At 31.7% G+C, this 13,037-nt stretch overlaps 1 protein-coding gene across 5 annotated transcripts; it reads left to right on the plus strand.

Annotated features, from left to right (window-relative positions):
• Positions 1-7,067: 7,067 nt before the first annotated feature.
• Positions 7,068-11,836, plus strand: LOC133289567 (ultraviolet-B receptor UVR8-like). Of its 5 annotated transcripts, XR_009748501.1 has the most exons (12): positions 7,068-7,414; positions 7,778-7,851; positions 7,955-8,039; positions 8,147-8,278; positions 8,566-8,793; positions 8,942-9,181; positions 9,624-9,667; positions 10,005-10,187; positions 10,409-10,499; positions 10,641-10,696; positions 11,232-11,275; positions 11,463-11,553. XR_009748501.1 is itself a non-coding variant. In XM_061487543.1 (11 exons), the coding sequence occupies exons 1-11, from the start codon at positions 7,210-7,212 to the stop codon at positions 11,583-11,585; spliced, it is 1,449 nt and encodes a 482-aa protein (XP_061343527.1). In that variant the 5' UTR covers positions 7,068-7,209; the 3' UTR covers positions 11,586-11,836. The 5 variants fall into 5 exon arrangements, 4 of the variants coding, with proteins under 4 accessions (XP_061343527.1, XP_061343528.1, XP_061343530.1 ...); XM_061487543.1 differs by lacking the exon at positions 10,641-10,696 and having other exon boundaries at positions 11,463-11,836; XM_061487544.1 differs by lacking the exon at positions 10,641-10,696 and having other exon boundaries at positions 8,948-9,181; positions 11,463-11,836.
• Positions 11,837-13,037: the final 1,201 nt, after the last annotated feature.

Raw genomic sequence — 13,037 nt, forward strand, 5'->3', positions numbered from 1 at the left:
ACCAAAATATTACCAGAGAAATTTATTTAAATTTGCAAAATCTATGTTCGGTAGAAACTTCGCACTTATTTTTTCACTTCCCCAGTTATCTCAAAATACCACATCTCAAGTGGTATTCTGTAACAGTGAATTTCATCCAAAAATCAACACAAAAGTCATTTCCCCATCTATCCTATTTGTTTAGTATCTTTTTCAAAAACCTGAACCAAACGTGGTATTTTCCAATATCCACTTACACATTTCCATCAATCCCAAAATAAATCTTCTACCAAACAATGACTAAAAAAGTTTGAAAGAAGGGAAAGCTATCAGTGCAACGCTGGCCCCTACAGCTGCTTTCGGTTACCCCACAATTTTTTTCTTTCTGATATTGTGACATTGATATAAATTATTATTTGACAATGAGCCTTTAGCAGTTATGGAGCTTCTAATATAATATTCATGTACTAGGAAATTAATGGCCTTTAAATTTTAATATAATGATATAACTATACCGTACTGTGTATAGCAGTGATATATAGTACTATTTATTTTTATTTTTGAAAAATATATATAGCACTTTCATACTATAGAATAATTTTTGGATTTTCTATTTTTATTTTACGTTATTGGAACACATTTCCATGCTAAATATATTCTGGTAGTGAGATAATTTGGTTCAGTAGACAGAGTTTTGTATTAGAAGCAGTAGAAAGAATAGGCCAAAAGTTGGAAATAATTTGTATGAAGAGATCACTGTTCACTAGTCACTTGTGAAATAGATGATTGAAAGATATACGAGAGCACAACTGATTTTGGAAAGTGACAAGGCCACAAGTGAAAATCAAAACGTTTCTCAACTAGGAAAGCTTTCACGAATAAAGCAAAGCTGCAATTATCATGAGGTAATCTTCTAGGTGTGTCTTTGCCTATCTTTCAAATCTTGTCCAATAATATTATAATATCTCTCTTGACAATGACCTTTAAAAAAAAAATGAAGCTGAACATTCAAAATATTTCATTAACGTTATAATTTTTAAATTGCATTTGTAAATATGTTTCCTTAATTAGTACTTGGTAGATTTAACTGGCATGAAAAGTGACATTGTAACTGTTTCCCAATTTTCCCTATATTTGCAACATAAATATGGTGATGGATCGCAATAATTTTTCTGTGTCTTTAGACTAATATAAAACAGTTTGTTTTATTATAAATAAGTTCTCCTCTAAAACTTGTTGGGAATGATACTAGCTTAAGAATATAGTTTATTTATAAATTATATTTATATGTGATATTTCATTGCTTATTCATTGTTTATACAGTCTATTACTTTCGTTAGAGAGAACGAATGATTTTATTTTAGTTACGAAAATTTTATTTTATTGTTATATAAAAATTATATATACTTCTTAATTTATAATCATAGCTAATTTTAAATACTACTCATTACTATTCATTTTTAAAATTTCATCTAAACAAATATTAAAAGTAAAAATAAAAATAAATAAAAATGTGTAATGACACCTAAGGGTGAAACTGGGCCAGGTCGGCCTATAGGGGCCTACGTCAAGCCAAACCTGACCTAATATATTTCATAAAATAGGTCGGACTCTAGCCTTAAAAAAAGTTTATTTAATAAATAGGTCGTATGCCCAGTTTCACAAGGCCTGACCTATAAGCCTACATGCCGACCTATATTGTACTATTTATGTTAAATAAAATAAGTATGGCTTGAAAAAAATAAAAGATATAAATTTAATCAATGGAAATTATTTTATAATTGAATTATATTCGATTATATTTTAATAGAAATTTAACTTTATTTCTTATGTAGGAGGAACCAACATCTCAGCATGTTAGATTGTGTATATGAATATATTAAAAGGTTTTTGGGAGATGTTATACTTTTTTTTTCTTACTATCTTTTATTACCAAATCTTAGCCGTTGATTTTTGACAATCTCACGGTTATAATTTATTGGGTCACACTTATTAATTAATTATTAATTTTCAGTAAATTATAACTGTTAGATTGACGGAAATCAATGGTTAAGATTTAGTAGTAAGAAAAAAATGTAGTAAGTATAACTTCCTCCAAGATTTTTTGTTTCTTAATCTTGTTTTTTTTTATTTCTATTCTTTAATATTGTTTTTTATTTTCTACATTTACAAATTGTTTGTCAACTTATGTAACGTTCGAATTGTATTTGCAGGGGAAAGAACATGATGAGAAGTTTTTGGCTACTACAAGCATCATAATGTGTATGTTGAATTCATGTAATTATTTTAATTTACATAGTATGGATTGATTTGTTAGATCCGAAGAAATATATATTATTTAATTTGAGCATTTTGCTTTTGAGAGTGACTAAAATGCAGATTGTGATAAGTTGTTGTTGTGAACTTGTGATTTATGGTTCTGTTTTGATATTAAAATTGTGGTTTTTGTTTTAACAACATAATTTTAGTTTTTCGTGAAGTTGATTCATATTTTGCTGAAGTTAAAAATTAACAGGCTAATGGGACAAGACAGATCATTTATCTTTTTATAAATGGGTCAGGTCAGATTAATAGTTAGTCTCGTCCTATGTTATCGGACTAGATCAAATTGGAATTTTTTTATCATAAGCTTGGACTTTTCAGAATAAGACTCAACCAGCTCAACCAGCTCAACCCACTATCACTACTAATTGGCACCAAATAGGTTAATTAATAAATTAAGTCATATATGATCTTGTTATTCGCGAGTCTCATTATTAAAACTTTATTAATTAACTCATACTTTTATTATTAATCAAGCCTTAATTTGATACTTATATTCTTCAATAAACTATGTTTGGTAAACATGAATACATTTTTAACGTAAAAACATACTCTGATAATTAAGGTTTAGTTCGTATAATTATCTTTTTGGTTATCAGATATGACGTGGTACTCGCAAATGATAATAATAAATTTGATCTGATGGTATTACTTCGTATATGCTTATAAGCTTTTCATTAAGTGCCTTGTTTTATTTTATTTTTTCTTATAAGCAGAAGTATAGTAAAATATAATTTTATAAAAACTTTTATTTTAAAAAGAGTATTTTTTATAATGAGAAAAAAAGTTAAAACTAAAAATTCTCGAGAGAAACCTTTGTTAAGATGTATGTTAGTTTTTTAAATTCTCATATTTATTTTTCAATTATATTTATATTTTAAATTTTTATTTATAAATTTTATCTTTTATTCTCTCCTTACAAAATATTAAGAATAATTTTATATAATTATCAAACAGCTTTTAATTTTAATTTTAATTTTTTTACTTTAATTTAAAAATAATTTTTAACTTATTAAAAGGAAAAGGTATTTCTTTGGTCACTGTAGATAAAGTTATCTTCAGTAAGCTCAAAACGACGTCGTTTTGGATTATAAAATTAAAAAATTATGATATTAAAAGACTAATATAATCCTGCAATAAATTAGAATTACAAAAATACTTGATTTCTGCCACAAAATAATATCATTTTGTGTTCATTTAAAATAATTTATCTCGAGAAATGATTTATCCTTAAAAAAAAATATAGTAAGCCTTCTTAAAAAAAAAACAATAAACCACAAAAAACTTTTGCTTCATCGTTATGTAACAGAACAAAACCTTATTTGTGGTTGTGGTTGTTGATTATGACCTTTGACAATGACATATATGGTCAAATGGTTATGTAACTGAATCTTAATTGTGGCTGGAAAGAAAGTCGGCAACGGCATCGCAAAAACGTTACATATAATTAATGCACGTTTTGTTATCGTGTGTACGAACATGGCAACTTCATCAGTAATTCTTGAATCGCCTTAAGAAGAACTTGGATCTTAATCTCGAAGTTGAAGTTAACGGAACTGTTGGTGTGCTGCAGAAATCTGTCACAAAATCTTCAAAACAGACTTTTGCTAGAGACTCTTTCAAATAAATCAGAGATATATTCGTAACTCATTTTTGATTTGGCTCCTTGCCCACTCGTTGGTTGTTGCAATTACAACAGATTGCAAATTGTGGTCGCGACTGGCATTATATACGTACAAGACTATAATAGTCATGGATGGAGGTGGATCACATGAATGTTTGTGGTTCTTTTACAATTGATAATCGTCCTCATTTAATTCAAGATGTAAAAAATATTTTTCTATTGATTTTTACTATAACTTGTAAAAAAGGGTTCATTTTTATTAATCCATACTTATTACATTATATATGCATATATTTGGACTTCATATATATAGGTTTGAGGGTCCAAAATAATTAAAGACAATTTTCATTCAAACTCTTTATACCCTAAACTAATTGGGGGCAGCTATATTTACTATTGAAAAGTTTTACAACTCTTACTATTAAATTAATTATTATTAATTTTCATCAATTTAGCGATTATAATTTATTAAAATTTAATAATTAATTAATAAATACGTCCAATAAATTATAACCGTTAGATTGACAGAAATCAACGATGACTAATTTAGAGTTATAAAAATTTTCAATAGTAAGTATAACATCTCCCAAACTAAATTTACTAAACTATGTTCTATGTATATATTTATGTTCATGGAGTATTACTTTTAAAGATTTATATCCATTTAATTTATCATTTTTTTTTATAACATAATTTATCATTTTTAAAACCTATCAAGGAAGCATTTTTTGACCAAATTCCTTGTCATTGTGTGAATCTCTAAAAGTCATATGAAATAAAAAAAAAGGGAAATACTACTCTTATTTTACATGAGGTAGTTATCTCCTTTTCTCTCACTTCGAAAATCGTGTCCCTTCTTTTTTCTTTTTCTTTTTTACTTTTAAATAGCGGACCCTACTTGTATTCTCTCTGTAACATGAGAGAACTACTCTCATGTTACACGAGAGTAATATTACCCTAAAAAAAACCCCAAATGGACAAATGAGGCAAAATTTTCATTCTTCCAAAGTTTATACAATTTTAGGGTATAGAGAGCTTGGATGAAGATTATCCTTAATTATTTTGGATCCACAAACACTCATCTCAAGTCCATTTATACATACACAAGACATTAGAATTTGATTTGAATAAAAAATATTCGTGGATACAAATTTGAGTTGCTCATTTGTTTAAGTTAATCGAATAACTAGGTCAGTTACTCCAGTAACAACATAGTCCAATAAAAACAGATTGATATATAGTTTGAAAAGAAGGACATAGTGATAATTTATTTAAAAAACAATGGCAAAAGGATCAATCAGTTGCAAGATGTAGACAATTTTATCTCCTACACTCACGAAAATGCTACCATATGAGTGCAGGAGATAAAGTTATATCCATTTTACACATTTTACCGGAGAAACATTGATCCCTTAAAAAAATTAAATTAAAAAAGTGTATTTAATACTTATTTTTATCTTCTTATTTTAAAATTTTACTTTATAATTTAGTTTTGCAGTATAAAATTAAAAACACATTAATTATTTGAGGGTGAATATATTTACAACCACTTTTTTTTTTACAAAAAATTTTATTATCGTTGGATCAAAATAAAATCAACGGTTACAAAATGATATTAAATGAGAATCGCTAATTTAATTTTGATCAAACAATAATAAATTTGTTTTAAAAATTATAAGAGAAAAATGACTGTAAATATAATCTATGGCTAATTATTTTTGTTTTATATTTTTACTATCCAATGCCTCACTACCATTTTTTTCCTGTTGTTGCAACCGTACCAACTTTACATAACTAAGTCTCTCGAAGTAAATCCTTTCATGTCTTATTTAACATGATCATATTATGTGTGAGAATTCTAATAAATATAAAAAGATAAATCAATAATGGTAAAGAAAGAGTGAAAAAATTAGAATACAAAATTTATAAAATCTTAATCTATCTATTAATCATTAATATTCTCTCACATTAAAATTAATCATTAATCATTATTTGTCCTGCAAAATTTTTATCTGTCCGTGGGTCAATATTTGGTGAAAAATGATAACTAATATTCATTAATGTCATGTGAGAAATTATATCCATATAAATGTGGATTAATGATAACAAATGAAGAGGGAGAAAAAATATTGAAATAGATAGTTAGAAAATCATAATTATTTATTTATCTTTATATAATTGTAATTTTCTCACATGACTATTTAATATATATTTTTTACATGAGAGGATTCATTTTCATATTTGATATATTAGAATTTCTCTTTCGCAAGAGGCTAATGATGATGGATTTGGATCCTCTGATATTTTTTAAATATGACATAGTCATGTAAAAAATTATAATCATATAAAGATGAATCAATAATAAAAAAAAAAAATAATTAATGAAATAGATAATTATATAATTATTACCGTTAGTTTACCTTTATACAATTATAATCTTCTCACATAACTTGTCATGATCTTTTTTAACTTGAAAATGATGATTTATGATTTTGCAATGGGTTTAGCAAAATACACGTGGCAAAACAATGATTGTAGTTTCTGCATGGGGATAACACGTGGCGCAGAACAGAGCTAACACGGTAGCACGCAAAACACAAGACCTTCGAGAAACTTCGGCCAAAACTCGTGGATAGAAATAGCGGACGCATCTAGCGAGCAGCATTACGAGATGTGTAAATTCACAATTGAGCATCCGATCTGGCACCTCCATTCGGCTGAAAATGATACGCTCCTTTTTATTGTTGGTAAAAAAAAAATATCAAGATGTTAGTAAATTTTGTCAAAATATCAGGTGACATATTTTGTTACACTGTGTAGTGAAATATGTATGTAAATAATTCGCTACACGGTGTAGCGAAATATGCCGCGTCAGAATTCACAGAACTAGAAATGTCACGTGTCGGACAGAGAGAATTTCGCTACACTGTGTAGCGAAATTCTCTCTGTTTGACACGTGACATTTTTAGTTATAACGTGGCATATTTTGCTACACCGTGGAGTAAATTATTTACATACATATTTTACTAGTGTAACAAAATATATCACGTGACATTTTGGCAAAATTTACTATTGCCCGTCTCATTTTGATATATATATATATTTTTTTTTGTTAACTGTGGCACTTTCGACGCTGTTCCAAACAATCAACTAACACTCTCTCTCTCTATACAAACACAAGTAAGTATTAAGTAACCGCCCAACCTAAAGGTGGTTGAAAGAGTTCTGACCTTTTGCACTGCCAATTTGAGTTTCCATTCCTTTCTTTTGTTCTCGGAATTGCCATGAATAGTGGCGACGGAAGTGAAGGACGAGCTGAGACATTGCATGGCCTCGGCCGCAGGGTACTCTACATGTGGGGTTATCTTCCAGGGGCTCTGCCGCAGGGAACGCCACTCTTGGCTCCTGTTGCTGTTAGGTTTCCGGCGTCTGGTTACTCCTGGAATGATGTTTCCGGTGGTGGCATTGGATTCGCTATGGCTATCTCTGGTGCCTTACCTTTTTACTGCAATTCCTTTTTCTTTTTGGATTTAAGAGTTAGAGGCTTTGTTTTTCCGTCGTCGTTTTTGTTTCCTCAGAAAATCAGGCAGGTTTGGGAAAAAAATTTAACCTTTCACTACTGTTTTCACTGTTTTTAAGAGAGGGGTAATTTGCAGTTTGTGAGGCTTTGACTACTGTTTCACTTTGACACTAGTTATTCTTATTGTTGTTACCAATCTCTTGCTCCTCGTTCCTATGGAATCCACTGTTGTTGATATTGTTCTAGTCATGTGCATATGTTTCCGTCCCTCTATCTCTTTATTAGCTTATTTTCTTGTATTGATGATTACTCATGTGTTTTTCCTTAATCAGAGCAAGGGAAGCTCATAACATGGGGCTCAACAGATGATCTAGGCCAAAGCTATGTGACGTCAGGAAAGCACGGGGTAATGCATATAAACATATACAATGAATGATACTGACCTCTCTCTCTCTCTCTCGCTCTCTTTTATCTGTGAGACAATTGATTCTCTAGTTTTAATTGTAAAGGAAACTCCAGAGCCTTTCCCTCTTCCAACCGAAACCTCCATTGTAAAAGCTGCAGCTGGATGGGCTCATTGTGTTGTTGTAACAGGTAAGGTGGATTTCCTTATCTTATAGAACGAACGTGTATAGTTTCAATGAAGCTAAGTTTCTTCCTAGTGTCTCCCCTACAAGTATGTTTTTTCTGTTCCTTTGCAGAGTGTGGAGAAGTATACACTTGGGGGTGGAAAGAATGTATTCCCTGTGGGAAGGTATTTGGTGAACCATCAACAGGGGTATGTCTTGAAAAAGATGTGCCGGGAAAGCAGAGCTCACTGTCGACAGAGCAAGGTATGTTTGACCTCTTTACAATGACCATTTACGTCCAGCTAGCTGTTCCTCCCAAAGAGCGGTCTAAGAAAGTCAAGGGTGAGTGGGGAAGGAGTATAACTGCAACGATATAGGATAGAATTTTCGCAAACCCAAAAGAAACAAGAAAAGAGTTTTACGCCCTTTATGATGAGCATGAGCCCTCGTTCCCCTCCTGGATGTACTGCCTCCTGCCATTATCCCTCCCTGGGAGGGACGGCGTTCTCAAGAAAGGAGTGGTGGCTTATGTAGAGTTGTTTTGCTAACAGCGAGTCCTTGTTCTCAAGGCTCAAGATCTACTAGAGGAGGTACTGCCTCCAATAACGGTGGAGAAGAAAGTACAAAGCGAAGGAGAGTATCTTCTTCAAAGCAAACAGCTGAAAGCTCATCATCCAGTGATGATACTCTGAAAGCATTGCCTTGTCTTGTCACACTTAACCCGGGAACAAGGATAGCTAGTGTTGCTGCTGGTGGACGTCATACCCTAGCTTTGTCAGGTATAAACTTTGTTAAGGACTATTTTTAAACCTAAGATTTTATGTATGTTGTTTTCTCCCCATCTTATAATGAGGTCATTCTTTGGTTGAAGCGTAGATTTTTGAAGTCCAAGACTTTCCATTGATTCTAATTTTCTGAGAGTTTCAGATATAGGACAGGTGTGGGGTTGGGGCTATGGAGGTGAAGGGCAGCTTGGTTTGGGTTCCAGAACACGTATGGTTTCCTCCCCTCATCTTGTTCCTTGTATTGATTCATCTTCTTATGGTAAAGATAGATCTATAACATTGGCTCGAGGAAGCGTGGGTTTGGAGCGACAGAATTTTAGAGTTCCTGGAAGTTATGTAAAGGGAATTGCTTGTGGAGGTCGACACAGTGCAGTAATTACAGGTACATAAGCGTTAGTCACTTGGTCTAATCAGTAACTGAACTGGATAGCATTCATTTTGGTTACTTTGGAGAACCTAAAAATTAGAGTATCCATATGCTTTGTTCATAATGCTTCAATTTACCTTGCTGGTGTTAAGTTTGGTGCTTAAAGGTGTTTAGAAAGAGAAAATTAGTTTTGCAATGGATGGAATGGTCAGTCCAGGAATTGTATGGTTTAAAGAGGAGAAGAGAAATAATAACTTAACAAAAGATCCATAAATTTGTGAAAATATCTATAACGGGTGTTGCCTCTCTGGATACTAGATTAGGAGTTGAATGGTTACAATATTGGAAACTGAGAAACTTGCTTAGTAGTTCATTTTGTTTCCAAAATCTCTTCTATTTTATCTACGATTAATTTCTTGTCTACTGATATTGGAATATCTACCTGTTGAACTGACAGATGCTGGAGCTTTGCTTACTTTTGGTTGGGGACTCCATGGACAGGTAAAATTGTGCTCTGATTTGCCCGAGATTGTGGGAGTCTTTATTATGTAGTTCCATGAATTTTCTTTGCATTAGAATCAAACTAAATTATACGTAGTTGAAATATATTCATCTACAACACTGCTTGGATATTATCACCTGTTAATCATACCTAAGGGTCAACCTGTAGGTAAAGTAGAATATGGTGGACAAAAGCTGCGTATGTTGAAGATGTGGTTCACTCTAACAAGGGATAATCTGTTCTATTACTTTACAATATTTATCTTTCCTGCTACTCTGTTGGTCGATGCATGCTTATATTGTTATACTATATTAATGTCATATTGTTTTGGTCAAGTGTGGACAAGGAACTACTGATGATGAACTAAGCCCGACTTGTGTATCTTCCTTATTGGGTATCCGAATAGAGGGAGTCGCTGCAGGACTGTGGCATACAGTCTGTACATCTGCTGATAGTGATGTGTATGCTTTTGGTGGGAATCAGTTTGGGCAGCTGGGAACTGGTGCTGATCAAGCTGAGGTATGCCATAGTTAGTTCCATACCTTAGATTCCCCATTCTGTTTGTCATTAAAACAAAACATAATGATAGAGATTATATCAATTACTAGTGAGCTGTGGTTGTATCATACATCATAATTGCTGTCATCCAAAGCCCCGTTAAGCATGTCGATTCATAATTCTATTAGTTGAGGCAATATGCAATATTAGTTTTTTAAGTGTTAACTTCAATTTTGAAGCAGACTCTACCAAGACAGGTTGGTTTTCCGAGCTTGGAAAATATGCATGCAAAGAACATATCTTGTGGTGCTCGTCACACTGCTTTAATAACAGGTATACGATACTATACAGACCTGCTTATTTCATTTTCGTAGCTGCCTAGACAGAGCTAGGCTTCCACTATTGTAGTCAGTTTTACACATCTCTAAACACAATAAAATTGAATACCTGTTTGATGTCTCATTGTCTCTGAAGTCCATCCCTTTTCTATCAACGGAATCTAGAAGGTGCTGTAGATCAAGTACAAAACAGTGAGCACATACAATTTTCTCATTTGATGTTTTACAATTTTTAATTAATGTATTTTTCTTCAAGTTTAGTTGAATAATCTGTTGCCAAAACAACTGGACAGAAAATTGTGGAAAAAAAATAATTTTTTATATATTTATTTTGGCTAAAATGTCGGAGTCTGGTGCTACTGTGAAATGGTGTTGAGGTGAAAATATTCTTTAATTGTATGAAGTCCACAATGACAGTGGTGCTAGTCAAACTGAACAATCTTTGGAGTGGGTTAGTGGTTAAATATAGTCTCTGTTGTAGCCTAAGCGCACCTGATCCAAAACTTTCTATCATAGTGTAACTGAATAAGATTGCTTGCTGAACTTCAAATTCATATTGTAAATAACTGTGTTTACTTTCGCAGTAATCATACTGGACGTCAAATGCTTTGCTCATTGATATGTATTTTTTATTTTATTGGCAATATAAAACACATGGAAATTCACATGTCTATTATTAATTATTAGATTCTCATTAGTTCTCTTTCTTTTGTTTCTGTACTTCAAGAGGGTGGAAAAGTTTTCTGTTGGGGATGGAACAAATATGGACAGGTTCTTATATCACACTTTCATATGTATCTCCTTTCCTTTTTATTTCACGTTTTAAACAATGAACATTATTAGAATTCCTTTCTGACCCTGTGTGTATTTTAAGTGATGTGTAAAGAAGTGTTGTGTATTAGTAGCATTCTTCTTGTGGAATCATACTGTTCTAAGTCGTAATTTCTGGGTGTGGCAGTTGGGCCTTGGGGATGTGATTGACCGTAACATTCCTTCTGAAGTCACCATTGAAGGTTGTGTCCCTAAAAGTGTTGCTTGTGGTTGGTGGCATACTCTTGTTCTGGCCGAGTCGCTCACTTGATGTCATGGTTTCCAAGAGGCTCTTGGCCCAATTTTGTTAGTTAGCAGTTCTTTTGATGATAGGTAAATAAATTGTAAGTCATGTATCTGTACATATAGTAGTGGTATGCATATGCATATGCACTTGTATTCTTTCATGGCATGAATCACCATATCTTCAAAAATGATATATGCACAAGGTGTAACTTAAAGTCAAGGATCTTAATTACTAAACTGTTGCTTCAATGTTCCCTGTCAGTGGGGCAAACTGCATAGATAGATGGATGTGTTCGTATGCGGTCGTAATTTTAATTGTTATTTAAATTGACTGCAAAAAAAACTAGATTAATGGTGTAAACTTCTGGAAGACAGGTACTGTCCATGCTAAATACATAAAATATCCTGGAATCAAAGCATATATTTATTTCTGTGCTGCTTTTCCTTTATGCGTTGGTGATTTATCTTTACTGTTGTCCAAAAAAACATTCAAATTAAAAATAAAATGCAATATCAAAGGGAAGAAGTCTTGGGAATATGATTCTATATTGCTAATTTAGTTTAAAATTCACTCATATTTTTCATCTCCTAACTATCTTTTATGCTTTTTATTAGAGAATAAGGCAACAGTCAACGGTTAAAAGTAAAAACCTTTTTGAGGAGCATACACTATTGTATCAGAAAAGAATTAAGGGAAATTTGGTCAGCTTATCAATTATTGATGATCTGGGTTAGTCCAAATAATTTCTAGCTCTATGCCCATACCGAAAATGGCTAGGCCCAAAGTAACAGTCCCACAGCATTGTTCTCGTTCTTTTCATTTCCTATTCAAGGATATATGCCTGAAACATTTTTTTTTCTTCAGGTCAGTCGGTATTCCTTTGATTAATATCACCTTTATCTTATATATTTATTAACAACTGTTCTAATGCACCATTATTCAGTTCACGCATGAAAACAATTGTCATCATACCCTCTCTCTCCATCGTTCAATAGAGGAGGATATTATCTGGTCTTTTGCAATGCAAGTTCGAATCCTGCCATTTATAATTTTATTAGTCAAAATCATTCATTTTTTATTAGTAAATTTTGGAATGTTTTGGCCAGTTAATATAAAATTTAACAAATTTCAAAATTATAATAAGGACACGCACACACACATATGCGGTATCAGTGAGTATCATATATTTTTCTAATTTGGTAAATAACGAGAAGATAATATAATGGGTTTTATATATATCATGTTATAGAAAACTTGTAACATCATGTTACTCTTACAAAAAGTGATGACTCACCTTGTTTTTTTTTGTTTTGAGTGGGCCCACATAAGATGTATTAGAGTACATGACATTATAAGTTTCCTACAACATGACATATATAAAACCCTAATATAATATACAACAAAATTAAATGTTTCATCATAATAGTTCAATAGAGGATATTATGTGGAAGTCCAAATAAAAAAATATAAAAGAAT

This window comes from Gastrolobium bilobum, unplaced genomic scaffold (assembly GCF_033153095.1).
Source record: "Gastrolobium bilobum isolate Gb01-03AN ecotype WA unplaced genomic scaffold, APGP_CSIRO_Gbil_v1 utg937, whole genome shotgun sequence".
Taxonomy (NCBI): domain Eukaryota; kingdom Viridiplantae; phylum Streptophyta; class Magnoliopsida; order Fabales; family Fabaceae; genus Gastrolobium; species Gastrolobium bilobum.